The sequence below is a fragment of the Phoca vitulina genome, unplaced genomic scaffold, assembly GCF_004348235.1.
Source record: "Phoca vitulina isolate PV1807 unplaced genomic scaffold, GSC_HSeal_1.0 scaffold31, whole genome shotgun sequence".
NCBI classification, from domain to species: Eukaryota; Metazoa; Chordata; class Mammalia; order Carnivora; family Phocidae; genus Phoca; species Phoca vitulina.
The window spans coordinates 6,713,980-6,729,190 of record NW_022589734.1 but is presented as its reverse complement, the minus strand read 5'-3'; the positions used below and the strand labels follow the sequence as shown (position 1 = coordinate 6,729,190).

The 15,211-nt window shown below is 38.7% G+C and overlaps 1 protein-coding gene across 1 annotated transcript in view; it reads right to left on the bottom strand.

The window, feature by feature from the left end:
* Positions 1-253: 253 nt before the first annotated feature.
* The window catches only part of FARS2 (phenylalanyl-tRNA synthetase 2, mitochondrial), a 715,905-nt gene continuing 700,947 nt past the window's right edge, over positions 254-15,211 (bottom strand). Inside the window, exon 7 of the mRNA XM_032424619.1 lies at positions 254-310. Within this exon, the coding sequence (XP_032280510.1) occupies positions 280-310 (31 nt within the window). The 3' untranslated portion in view covers positions 254-279. The remainder of the gene's footprint in view (positions 311-15,211) is intronic.

Sequence of the window (15,211 nt, the reverse complement as noted above, 5' to 3'; positions counted from 1 at the left end):
TGGTGGTGCAAGATCCCGGAGGCTCCCTCCCCCTTCCATTTATCTTCCGATATCTGCCTGCAGAATCACGGCTCCCACTTCATCCCTCAAAACCAACTGCCAGGGATATTCTGTTTGTAGAGATCCAGATATATCTTCTTACATCTCAGGCTGATTTCGTGGGTGTTCAGAGTGCTCTGGTAGATATCCAGCTCAATTCAGGGGACCGTTGAAATAGGGTCCCCTACTCCTCCACCATCTTTGCAGTCTCCAATGAGATCTAGTTGATGGACATCTTCACTAATAGTCATATCCAGCATTTGGAATTCTTCTAAAATATTAAGAAATTAAAGAATTTAAAAATCTAACAGTAAATATAAAGTTTCACAGAAAAATTCTCAAATTAATTTAAGTGAGTAGAATTCAAAGACAGTAGAAAGATAAATACTGAGAATGTAAGTTTATTGAACTTAAAATGTATGCCAGTTCAACCCAACTTCCTAGTCCTGTGGGAGAACCAATTGGTGTGACCTAAGTAAGATTTCTTCACTCAGATCTCAGAGAAAAAAAGTTGAATAGGACAAAACTCTAAAACATAACACTGGAGACAAACTCTCCAACTGAATTTTATCAGCTGATCTACACTTTCCTCCCTGTCTATAAGGATAATATCAGGAAAATTTCCAAAGGATTTGTAAAAGTCAGATTCCCATGAACATAGCATTTCCACTCCTATCAATCCAAGCACTTTATTTATAAAAGAAAGAAACATTTATGTTCCTTGGTCACACTATTTCACTGTGAATACACTTTAATTCTTACCGATAGACATTTTCTTTTCTCAATTAATAGAGACTGAAGACATTAATAAAATAACTTTCAATATGGTGGCTTGCTCTTTCAAAGGCTGCAGTGCTCATTTAGGGCATCAAGATTATGGAAACATGATGATGACAATGATGAAGATGATGGTGGCAGTGATGGTGATGATTACAGCTAACATAGGTGGCATGCTCCCTAGATGCCAGACACTTCTAAGACCTAAGAGTTTCCATGTCACTTTTTTTTTATCATGTCACTTTTGTACCTACATCTGGCTTGTGAATAATTATATCATTCATAGGGACTAGAAAAATGTGTGTTCTTTTTAGATAAACTGTATAGCTGCCAGACACTTTAATCATAAGTTTTACTTGGGATTGTGTCTGAATTCTTGGTAGAAAGAAAAAAAGGTACTATAAAATCAAAGCCAAAGAAAGCTTGTGCTTAAATATCTGATTATTGTAGGTATAACAAGGCTTGAGAAGCCTGATCACTTTAATTTCAGTCACTATGTACTATATCCTGAGATCATGTTATATCTCTGCACTTTTGCATTTCAGCTAACAAAACATGACAATTTTGAATAATTAAAACTAAAATCCAAAGTTCAATAAACAAAATATTTTAATTTTATTTCTTTATGTAGTTTTCTATTTTTATTTTTATTTATGTATTTTATGTAGCTCTCTTCTGATTCTCAAGAAGACCTCTGGGTTAGTGATACATGGTAGAAGAAAGAAATATGCAATATAAAGAAATCATTATACAATGCCAAGAGAGAACAGGATATAATTGAATTTATACTGTTAAGTGGGACAGGGAGAAACAGAAGCTATATCATACTTTGAAGAGGATAATAACAATTATGCAAATTTAATCATTTTATTAATAACAAAGCAAAAAATGTAATAGAAATTTCTAAAATGTTGAAAATCAGCCTGGCTTAAGGATCTTTTGGTAGCAATTTAAACAGCCATAGAAGGTGAAAAACTGTACTATATTAGAAGAGAAAAACAATAAAAAGCAAGATATTCCACTCACGTGGGAGCATATAACCTTAGTTATAAGCAAGAGTCATTCTGCCTCACACTATCATGATATTCCAGAATCAGATTGAGCAGTCAGTCCCAAAATGGGATTTTTTTAAAAAACAAATCAGATCTTGAAGGAAGTCTTGGTTGAAACATTCATTTACTTTGTTAAATCCAAGGAGTATTAGGTTGCAGCTGTACAGACTAAACCAATTGTTACACAGGAAGCACCGGGCTATTTTTTGATATGTAACTTCAAAACAATGGAAACCAATAAGTCAGTCTGAACACAACCCAGAAGGTACTGATAGAGAAAGGGAAGGTCCTGAGAGGGAAGTGGTCAAGAACATAAATGCTGTTAAGATGAAAAGGCTCTGCTTAGTTGATTTAGTATCACCCCGAAGAGCAGTTAGTAGTCATGTGACCTTGGGTGAGTTTCACTTAGCATCTCCGAAACTCAGTTTCCTGTAAAAATAGCAATTAAAATAGCTGCCTTGGAGAATATGTGGAAAAAAATATCTATTCTAGTGCCTTGTATAGCATGCAGGATGCAAATTATCGTTCCTTTTGGTCACTTATGGTGTTATAATGATGACTATTACTTATTGAGCACTTACTATGTGCCAAGGATAAGTAGTATTTTATTATTTTATCAAATCCTTACAATTCTACTAAGAAAATGCCTATTTTTCTCATTTTTGTGGATTGGGAAACAGGCAGAGAAGCTAAGGGAATTAGCCAAGATCCCGAGGTAAAAGGCAGCTGAGCCCAGACATGAAGTCCACCAGTGAGATGGCAGAAATCAAGGATGTGATCACCACACTATATATACATATATACATATATATATACATATATATATATATGTATATGTATACACATACACATAAATTAGCTTACAATAGACTAGAAATAAGAAACTGGAGTATCCTGACTGGGGCACCAACTTCCCTAATTTCAGGCTGAATGGTCTTGAGCTCCTCTAAACCCATTTTCTTTTCCATTTTTCATTAAAAAACTATTTATTAATAATTTAATGTATTTTATAAACCCATAAATGGTGTTCTAGGAAAAATAAAATTTTAAAAATGTGACACAGTCCCCATTCCAGATGACAGTCTGTTCCACAGTGCACTACCCTCTGCCTGGTACTCTTCTGAGTGCTGAGGGTACATTAGACAGACCAAAACCTCTGCCCTCATGGCTTCCTTTTTATTTTAACAGCTTTGTTGAGATATTATTTGCATACAGTAAAATTTACCTAACTTTAAAGTGTATGATTCAATGATTTTTAGTATATTTGGAGTTGTGCAAACATCACAGAGTTGATGTTTAGAAAATGTTCATCACTCCAAAAAGAAATGTCATACTTATAAACATTCATTCTGCCTCCCCCACCCCCAGCCACAGGCAACCACTAATCTACTTTCTGTTTCTATAGGATTACTACTGTGAACATATCTATACCTTAAATAAGTGGTCTTTTGTGACTGGCCTCTTTCACTCAGCATAATGTTCACAAGTCTCATCCATGTTATGGCATGTATCCATACTTCATTTTCAAAGCTTGAATAATATTCCATTGTAGGCATAGGCCACATTTTATCCTTTCATCAGTAGATGGAGATTTAGGTTATTTCCACTTTTTGGCTATTCTGTATGATACTCTTATGCATATTGTATACGTTTGTTTACAAGTTTTTGTGTGGACATGTGTTTTTGTTTCCTTGGAACGGATTCCTAGCAGCAGAATCACTGGGCGATGTGATAACTCCATGTTTAATAGTTGAGGAACTTCTAAACTGTTCTCCAAAGTGGGTCATCATTTTGCATTCCCAACAGCAGTGTGTGAGGGTTCCAGTTTCTCTACATCCTTGCCAACACTCATTATCCAATGCTTGTCATTTTATGTCTTTTTGCTTACATGGTATGAAGTGGTATTCCATCGTGGTTTTGATGGCATGTCCCAAACAACCAACGATGTTTGGCTTCTTTACATGTGCAATTGGCCATTTGTGTATCTTCTCTGTATAAATGTCTATTCAAATCCTTTGTCCCCCTTTAAATTGGGTTATTTATCATTATTGAGCTGTAATTGTTCTATGTGCGTCCTAGATACCTGTCCTTTGTTAGATATATGATTTGCAAATATTTTCTCCCATTCTAGGAGTTGTCTTTTAACTTTTTTGGTAGTATTGTTTGAAGCACAAAAGTTTTAAATTGTTTCTTATTGATTTTTTTATAAGTGTGGTAAAATATACAGGACCTAAAATTTATCATTTTAACCATTTTAAGTGTATATTTCAATGGTATTAAGTACATTCACAATGCTGTGCAATTGTCACCACCATCCATCTGTAGAACTTTTTTCACCTTCCAAAACTGAAACTATAAACCTATTAAAGACTAGCTTCTCATTCTTCCCTTCCCCTCAGGCCCTGGAAACCACCATTCTTTCTGTCTCTATGAATTTAACTACTCTAGGGACCTCATATGAGTGGAATCATATAGTCCTTTTGTGACTGGCTTATTTCATTTAGCATAATGTCTTTAAAGTTCATCTATGTTGTTGCAAGTGACAGAATCTCCTTCCTTTTTAAGGCTAAATAATATCCTATTGTGTGTGTGTATCACATTTTGTTTACCCACTCATCCACTGATGGAAAAAGTTTTTAATTTTGACAAATACCAATTTACCTATTTTTTTATTGCTTGTGCTTTGGTGTCATATCTAAGAAGTCATTGCCTAAGCCCCAATCATGAAGATTTCCTCCTGAATTTTCTTCCAAGAGTTTTATCTCTCACATTTAGGTCTATGATCCATTTCAGGTTAATTTTTGTAGATAGTATGGCTATCCAGTTGTCCTTGTATCATTTGTTGAAAAAATTCTTTCCCCATTGAATTGTCTTGGCATCTTTGTTGAAAATCAATTGACCATAAGCGTAAGATTTCATCTCAGGGTTCTCAATGTTATTCTCATTTCCTTATCTTTAAGTGAGCAATTTGTTCTAGATTATAGTTACTCTAAATGTGCTTGATCAGAATCACCTCTAGTGTCTATAAAAATTGAGATTCCCAGGTATTTTTCCTGGTGATTCTGATTCAATAGGCTTGGGGTAAGTCTGGAACCTGCCCTTCCTCCAATCTTCCATAATTCAGTTAACAGCATCACATTTCACCTGGTGGCTCAGACCATAAACTAAGAAGTAGCTGTGCTAGTTAGTAATCTATTATCTTAGAGAGAAAAAGATGGCCGAAGAGTAGGAGACCCTATTTCAACCAATCCATTGAATTGAGCTGGATATCTACCAGACCATCCTGAACACCCACGAAACCAGCCTGAGAAGTAAGAAGATATATCTGCATCTCTACAAACAGAATATCTTTGGCGGTTGGTCTCGAGGTATGAAGCGGGCAGATATTGGAAGATAAATGGAAGGGGGAGGGAGCTGCCATAAGCACTTGAGCTGGGAAGGTGAAATAACACAGGAGCCCAAAAGCTTCCTATGCTGGGGACCGGGCACAGACTCGCAGACTGGTAGTGGCAAGGAAAAGACTTTAGGGCAGCCCCCAGACTGAAACCTGGAGCTTCGGGGGTGCACATGTGAACCAGGGGTGGCTTGTGGTTTTAGAAGCACAAAGAGCAGAGACATGCCCAGACCTGGAGGCGAGGACTGGGAGCCCTGCTGAGGGGCACACAACCCAGAACCCTGTGGTTTTTAGCAGCACAGACAGAAACGGAGATAGTGTGGCCTGGAGAGCTCACTGAAGAACGGACTGCGATCTCTCTGCTCTGAGACAGAGGTTTGGAAATGATCTCTTCTGCTCTGACTCTCAGAAGAGATGCAGAAAGCTGCCAGGGAAAGCCACCAGAGAACAAAAGCCGCCCAAAACCAGTTTTCACTGAGCCCATCTCCCCCCCACAGTGGGCGAGTGCAACTCTGCCCAAACAGGGTTGCCTGAGTAACAGTGCAGCAGGCCCATCCCACAGAAGACAGGTTGGAAGAACGAGAGGCCAACAACCCTAAGGTCCCTATAAAACAGGTGCATCTTGCTTGGGTTGTGGTCAATAATTTGGACTCTGTACATTCCCTCAACCACCCCTCAACAGAATGACTAAGAAGAGGAACACTCAACAAAGGAAAAATTCAGAGACTGTGACCTCTGCCACAGAACAAGCGGATATGGATATAACCAAGATGTCAGAAATTGACTTCAGAGTAACAATTATCAAGGCAATATATAAGCTTGAGAAAAATATTAACAACAATATAGAATCTCTAAGGGCAGAAATGAGATCTAATCAGGCTGAACTTAAAAATGCTATGAATGAAATGCAGTCTAAACTGGATACCCTGACTACCAGGGTAAAGGACGCAGAATAAAGAATTAGTGAGGTAGAGGATAAGATGATGGAAAAGAAGGAAATTGAGGCAGGATGGGAAAAACAAATTAAAACCCAAGGAATCAAACTGAGAGAAATTAGTGACTCAATGAAATGTTCCAATATCAGAATTATTGGGATCCCTGAGGAGGTAGAGAGAGAGAGAGAGGACTAGAAGATATATTTGAGCAAATTGAGCTGAGAACTTCCCTAATCTGGGGAAGGAAACAAGCATTTGTGTCCTAGAGGCAGAGAGGACCCCTCCCAAGATCAATGAGAACAGCCCGACACCACGACATATAATAGTACAATTTGCAAATCTTAGATCCAGGGAAACAATTTTGAAAGCAGTGAGGGGAAGAGATTTCTTATGTACAGAGATAGGAACATCAGAATAATGTCAGACCTGTCCACAGAGACCTGGCAAGCCAGAAAGGGCTGGCAAGACATATTCAGGGTACTAAATGAGAAGAACATGCAGCCAAGAATACTTTATCCAGGAAGGTGGTCATTCAGAATGGATGGAGAGACAAGGAGTTTCCAAGACCAGCAGAAACTGAAAGAATATGTGACCACTAAGCCAGCCCTGCAAGAAATATTAAGGGGGGGGGGTTCTATAAAAGGAGAAAGACCCCAAGTGATATAGAACAGAAATTTACAGAGATAACCTATAGAAACAAGGACTTCACAGGCAACATGATGACAATAAAATCATATCTTTCAATATGTGGATGGCATAAATGCTCCCATGAAATGGCACAGGGTTGCAGATTGGATAAAAAGACAGGACCCATCCATATGCTGTCTACAGGAGACTCATTTTGAACCTAAAGATACATCCAGACTGAAAGTGAAGGGAGGGAGAACTATTTTTCCATGCCAACAGACCTCAAAATTAAGCTATTACCTCTTACTCCCAAACACACCTTTCTCTACTTGGTTCTGATGCTGGGGCTGGAGCTCTGGAAACACATCTCCTTGGAAGCTCCTTTATATTATATTCTGCTAATAAGGAGTGTGAGAGGGAGACTGAAAAACTGGGGGAAGAAGGACGTGCCCCTCCCAGTTGGTTCCTGACTATGTGTGGTTCTGTGGGCATCACACCAGCAATACTTCTTCACCCCGTGGCAGCAATTCCTTCCCATTACCAGCAATTACATCTATTTTGTAGGGTTTTTTTTTTTAATATTTGCAGAAACAACTTTATTTAACTCCCAGTGAAGACACCAGCACCAACCAGTCAACATCCTCTTGTCAGAAATCTGGGTTCCATGCCCATAGGGCATTCCTCTGAGCTTAGATACCAACACCAACACCAAAGAAGCAGCATCTCCTCAGATGTCTAAGCTTTAGTTTCCCAAGGCTACTACTCTAAGTTTCTAAGTTTTAATATTTCCAATCTCTCCCCTTTGTTCTATTGGCCCTAGGGTTGGTAGCCACTTTCTGGAGTTGTTTCCCCCATACTATTTTAGAGTGTGTGTTGCATCTCTCCAGTTACTTATATAATAACTAGTTAACTTTATATATGAAATTCTCTCTTTTTTGACTTCCCCTACATGAAGGAGTACCTTGTTTGGGAATTGCTTATTGGACAATAAGCAGCCCCAGGACAGTGATCCCTTAGAGAAGAGAAAGAAACAAGAGGTTCTCTATCATTGTCTCAGCTTCCTACTTATAGGTAATCTCCACTCCATCGCTCAAAGAAGAGGAATCCAAGCAGAGTCTATTATTCTCACTGAATTGAGGAGACAAAGATGTTTGGAGATCCTGATGCAACTGGAATTTGCAGAGCAGACTACCAGGAAGGAGGGAGTTACACAAAGAACTCACAAATCTTCACAACAGTCCTCTTTAGTCTTTGTCTGTTACTACTCTGGGCATAAATAGGGTGAAACGCCATGAAGCCAGGCAAAGAACAACTCTCAGAGAGCTATAAAATGAACAATTCTTGGTGCTAGAAGATATTTGAGTTCCAAGCAGCCTAAGTGAACTAGATGAACACTTGGGCCATTCCACAGAGGCCCCAGAAGGGTCACACTTTAATAACAGGGTTAAATTATCCCTAGAGTAAAAGCTACTCTAGATATACCCTAATAAAATTTGAAAACAATCTTTGAAATAACCACGCCTATCTGCAAGTAACTTTACTGCTTAAGCACTAAAACAAACTGTAGCACTCTTTAAAGGAAGACAATATATTAGGAGAAAAATTAGTCAATAGAAACCATGTTACTCTAGATTCTCTAAGAAGCTGACATCAAAGCAAGATTAAGTGTGTGAGGATTTTATTAGGGGAAATATCTATGTGCAGGAAAATGGGGGAAGAGCCAAGTAAGGCTGGGAGAGGTGTCAAAACACGATGAAGCAGACCCTGAAGGAAGAAACAAGAGAGAAACTGAAAAAAAGTCAACAAAACCTCTGTGACCCACAAGATAATATCAAGTGATCTAACACATGTATAACTGGAGCCCAGAAGGAGAGGAGGTAGAGGAGGGGCCAGAACATATACCTGAAGAACTAATAGCTGAAAATTTTGCAAATTGGATGAAAACTATGAACCCACAGACCCAAGAAGCACAATAAATAGAGAGACAGAAGGAAAACCACATCAAAGCAGGTCAATATCCAATTTCTGAAAAATAATGAAAAAGAGACAGTTGTAAAAGCAGCCAAAGAAAAAACACATATTTTATATAGAGAGTAACAAAGATAGGGATTAAAACAGATTTTTTTTGTCAGATCCCATGCAAATCAGAAGACAATGGAATGGCATCTTTAAAGTTCTGAAAGAAAAATCTGTCAAACTGGAATTCTATCTCTTGTGAAAATATTTTTCAACAATAAAGGCAGAGTAAAGATTTTTCAGACAAACAAATGAGAGACTGTCACCAGTAGATCTTACTACAAAAAAATATTAAAGGAAGTTTCACTGTTTCACTGCAAGATAAGGCAGTTTCCAGGGTGAAGAAAAATGATAAGAGGTGAAAACTTGGATCTACACAAAGGAAAGATGAGTGCCAGAAAGGAAAATGTGGGTAAATGTGGCTTTTCTGTTGTACTTAAGTCTCTTTGACTCTCTCTGTTCAATAATGGGTGCAATCTCTGTCTCCTGGCTGAGTTCTGACCGATAACTGATAACTTATTTTTCTTCTCAAATCTGTCCCATCAGCCCAGAGGGCTCTGCAAATCACATCCTGTTGCTCCCCATTCATGGCTCCCCATTATTCTTAAGAACAAAAGAATACACTACAAAACAAAAAGAAATCACTTTCTATTGACTGCCTACTATAACCCAAGCACCGCTATTCTCCCAGCATTTTCCTTAAAAATCCAATCTCTTCACCATCTCTGATCTGACCCCTGCAAGCTTCTCCAACTGCAGCTGCTATCCTTGGCATCTGTCACCATCAAGCTATTACAGTATCATTGACTATATTTCCTATGCTGTGCCTTTTATTCCCATGACTTATTCATTCCATAACTGGAAGCCTGTATCTCCCACTCCCCTTCACCCATTTTGCCCATCCCTCCTCCATCTTCTGTCTGGCAACCATCAGTTTCTTATCTGTATTTATAGGTCTGGTTCTGCTTTTTTTTTTTTTTTTTGTTCATTCATTTGTTGTTTTGTTTTGTTTTGTATTTTTTTTTAGATTCTGCATATGAGTGAAATCATGTGGTATTTGTTTTTTTCAGTCTGATTTATTTAACTTTGCACAATAACCTTGGGGTCCATACAGTGTGTTGCAAAAGGCATGGTCTCATCCTTTCTCATGGCTGCATAATATTCCATTGTATATACATGCTATATTTTCCTTATCCATTTGTCTATCAGTGGATGGTTGGGTTGCTTCCATATTTTGATTATTATAAATAATGCTTCAATAAACATAGGGGTACATATATCCTTTTGAATTAGTGTTTTTGTTTTCTTTGGGTTAATACCCAGTAGTGGAATTACTGGATCATATGGTATTTCTATTTGTAATTTTTTAAGGAATGTCCATACTGTTTTCCACAGTGGCCATACCAAATTACATTCCCACCAATAGTGTACGAAGATTCTTTTTCTCCACATCCTCACCAATAATTATTATTTGTCTTTTTGATTTTACCCATTCTGATGAGTGTAAGGTGGTATCTCATTGTATTTTCCTGATGATTAGTGACGCTGAACATCTTTTCATGTGTCTGCTGGCCATCTGTACACTATCATTCACTTTTTATTTTATTTTTTTATGTTGAAAATTCTAAACTTTTTTAGTTTTATTTTATTATGTTATGTTAGTCACCATAAAATACATCATTAGTTTTTGATGTAGTGATCCACGATTCATTGTTTTCATATAACACTCAGTGCTCCATGCAGAACGTGCTCTCTTTAATACCCATCACCAGGCTAACCCATCCACCCAACCCCCTCTCCTATAAAACCCTCAGTTTGTTTCTCAGAGTCCATAATCTCTCAAGGTTCATCTCTCCCTCCGATATCCCCCCCTTCATTTTTCCCCCTTCCTTCTCCTAATGTCCTCCATGCTATTCCTTATGTTCCACAAATAAGTGAAACCATATGATAATTGACTTTCTCTGCTTGACTTATTTCACTTAGCGTAATTTCCTCCAGTCCCAACCATGTTTAAGTAAAACTTGGGTATTCATCCTTTCTGATGGCTGAGTAATATTCTATTGTATATATGGACCACATCTTCTTTATCCATTCATCTGTTGAAGGGCATCTCAGCTCTTTCCACAGTTTGGCTATTGCGGACATTGCTGCTATGAACACTGGGGTGCATAGGGCCCTTCTTTTCACTACATCTGTGTCTTTGGGGTAAATACCCAGTAGTGCAATTGCTGGGTCATAGGGTAGCTCTATTTTTAATTTTCTGAGTCACCTCCACATTGTTTTCCAAAGTGGCTGTACCAGCTTGCATTCCCACCAACAGTGTAAAAGGGTTCCCCTTTCTCCACAACCTCTCCAACATTTGTTGTTTCTTGCCTTGTCAATTTTTGCCATTCTAACTGGTGTAAGGTGGTATCTCAGTGTGGTTTTGATTTGAATTTCCCTGATGGCTAATGATAATGAATATTTTTTCAAGTGTCTGTTAGCCATTTGTATGTCTTCTTCAGAGAAGTGTCTGTTCATCTCTTCTGCCCATTTCTTGACTTGATTATTTGTTTTTTGGGTGTTGAGTTTGAGAAGTTCTTTATAGATCTTAGATACCAGCCCTTTATCCGTAGTATCAACTGTAAACATCTTCTCCCATTCTGTGGGTTGCCTCTTTGTTTTGTTGACTGTTTCCTTTGCTGTGCAGAGGCTTTTTATCTTGATGAAGTCCCAAAAGGTCATTTTTGCTTTTGTTTCACTAGCCTTTGGAAGTGTATCTTGAAAGAAGTTGCTGTGGCCGATGTCAAAGAGGTTACTGCCTATGTTCTCCTCTAGGATTTTGATGGATTCTTGTCTCACATTGAGGTCTTTCATCCATTTTGAGTTTATCTTTGAGTATGGTGTTAGAGAATGGTCGAGTTTCATTCTTCTGCATGTGGCTGTCCAATTTTCCCAGCACCATTTATTGAAGAGACTGTCTTTTTTCCATTGCATATTTTTTCCTGCTTTGTTGAAGATTATTTGATCATAGAGTTGAGGGTCCATATCTGGGTTCTCTATTCTGTGCCATTGATCTATGTGTCTATTTTTGTGCCAGTATCATGCTGTCTTGGTGATCACTGCTTTAAGCTATATCATTCACTTTAAATTCTGTTACCTTGCTCAATTTATTTCAAAGCATTGTGATTGGAAGTTAAGTGACTTATCTATTTTCCATTAGATTTTTGGGGTCTCTGATAGGTGGCATAATGGCTTCCCAAAGATGTCTACATCCTAATCTCTATAATCTGTGAATATCTTACCTTATATGGCAAAAGAACTTTGCAGATGTGATTAAATTAAGGATCTTGACAGGATGAGATTATACTGGGTTATTTAGATGGACCTAATGTAATCACAAGGGTCTTTAAAAGAGGGAGGCAGGAGGGACACACTTACAGAAGGTGATGTGATAATGGAAGCAGAGGGGCAGAATAGGACATGTGATGTTGGAAGCAGGGGTTTGAGTGATGAGCTTTGAAGATTGAGGGAATAGCCATGAGCCAAAGAATGTATGTGGCTTCCAAAAAAGCTGGAAATGACTCTCCTGGGGGCTCCAGAAGAATCAGTCTATACCTTAAATTTTGCCCAGAGCAACTTATTTTGAACTTCTGACTTCCTGAACCTGTAAGATAATAAATAGATAGTTTTAATCCACTTGTTTTGTGATAAGTTGTTGCAGCAGCAATAACAATCTAATAAAGGTCCTTACTTTAGAACAACATAAGCTTCATGAAAAGGATCACATGATCTTTCTTTATCTTGTATCTTATATCTAATGACATCAAATTAATCACAACAGCTATCTCTTTGGAATAGATCCCAAATCCAACAACTTCTCGAGACCTCTGACACTCAGACCACAATCCAAGCTGCCAGTTTCTTTACTGGGAGTACTTCAAATTGGTCTCCCTGCTTCTATTCTTAACTTCTGTCTATGGTCCACAGAGCATCCGAGGAATCTTCTTTTTTAAAAAAAGATTTTATTTATTTATCTGAGAGAGAGAGTGAGTGAGAGAGAGCAGGCGCAAGGGGAGGGATAGAGGAAGAGGGAGTAGCAGACTACCCGATGAGCAGGAGCCCGATGTGGGGCTCAATCCCAGGACTCCAGGATCATGACCTGAGCTGAAGGCAGATGCTTAACTGACTGAGCCACCCAGGCGCCCCCAGAGGAATCTTCTTTAAATGTGAGTTACATCACAGGGCCCTGTTGAAAACTCCAATGGCTTTTCTTATCATTCCCAGGAAATCCTCAGTCCTTACTGGGGCCTCAGAGCTGCACATCATCTGTTCCTAAAATGGCTCTCTGACCTCATCCCATCATTCTACCTCTTGCTCCCCTAATAAGGCATGTAAGTGGTGCAAGCAGGATTTGGACCTAGAACCATGCTCCAAAATGACCTCAGCTGATTAGGCATTCCAGCCAGGTGCCAGTGAAAGCCTCTCCGTCTCAGGGTTCCACCTCATTAGGTCTCATGGAACCTAATGTAGATTGTTGGGCTGCTCTCCCAAAGATGTCAATTCAGTAGATCTGACATGAGGCCCAGGAATCTGCTTTGAAGATTTAGATGCACATTATGGTGTGAGAATCCCTACACTGCTCAATGAATAGAATGTAATTCACCTATATAGGTAAAAACAACACCTTGTAGATAGGCATGAATGAACTTGACTTAGAAAAACCTAAGACCAGAAAGATCAATTTGTGTTTCTGTTATCAGTCTCAGTTGAGCAGCTCTGTAGGAGCCAGCTTAATTAACTGCATTATTATAGGGAAAGCCAAATAATTAAGGAAAAATTATCATAATATCCTTTATCTACCATGTTTATTATGAGGCACTAAAAGAAATCTTGGTTTTCCCAACCTCCTCAACCCCAGAGGCTGGGGTAGGGATAATGGCAAATGAATTTATCAGTGAGGTCAGGACAAGCACAGAGATGGCATCAATTGGTGTAAGCACTTTACTTGGATGATCTAGGCCAACCAGCCAGGATTTGGAAATCAAGATCATAGCCTGTGAATTCAATTCTGCCTTCATGACCAACCAACTGTATAACTTTAAGCAAATGATTGATACTCTCCATCTCTTTTTCTCCATTCATGGGATGAGGACCCTAATAGAACCTGTTTCGTGAGGTGGTTATGAGGATTAAATTTGAGAATGTCTTCAAAGTATTTATTTCTGGCATGCAAGAAGCACTCAACAAGTGGTTAGTTTGAATATCACAGTTACCTTAATTCTCTTCCTTGCCTCAAACACCTGCTAACTGCTTATATAAAAAAACATCTTAGGGGGGTTCTCCCTCAACGGGCTTTCCTGAAACACATTCCATGTTCCATTCAGAACTATTCATGAGAAATGACCCTTGACCCTCGGGCCTGACCCAACAGCTGTAACTGCACAAAGCAGGTGGCTTGGCTGTTTATACTTCTACCACCAAAGAGCCCATGACCTTGTAGCATCAAAGACCTCACTCATCACTGTTTATATCCTCTACTTAAATATCCAGTGCACAGAGCATAGTATCTGCTCAAGAAACACTTGTTGAATGAATTCACAGATAGAACCCTGTATTTCCAGAATGACATAATACTGTGTGCCAGCTAGGATTCAATAGAGGTCCTGTGATTCTCATAATGAAAGCTAGTGAGCAAGTCGGTTTCATTGGGACTTCATTGTCATCACCATACAGATAGTGATATTTAACATAGAGCAGGAGTCAGTTTTTTTCAGTGCAATGTCTGAACAAAATTGGGTTGTGGGTAAAATTTTTCAATAAATATTAAAAATGCTCTCCTTAACATTGGGGGTCTTATTCAGGTTCATAGGAGAAATTAGAGAGGATGGTTCTGTTAGCCTCTGCTCACTGATCTTGGCTATTAGCCTGGGTGCTGTATTTTGCCTGGAGCTTGAGATTCTTGACAGTGAATTATTACCTGCCGGATGTCTCATAAAAATAAAAAAATGATTATATGAAGAAACCCAAGACCTTGTCAGCCTTTGTGAGCAGGCACCCATATCCTTTTAGACACTGCAGTCCTTCTAAGAGAGAGTTTTTAAGATGTGGCCCTCTGAGTGGCCCCAGTGTGGCACAGGGTTAAGAGTATGGGCTCTGAAATCCAGCTCTACTTTTCATTACCTGTGTGAATGTGAAGTTCACTTATCTCTCAGCATCTCAGTTCTGTCACCTGTACAATTTGTTGAGTGAATGTAACATGCTCAGAACACTCCAGTCACAACCGTGTTTGTCGTTTTTACCTGGAGGAGTGATCCCTGTCTGTGTCAGTCATGGTCCAGTTGCTGGACTAGGAATTTACTGCAGCTGGTTTTTTTTTTTTTATAACAACC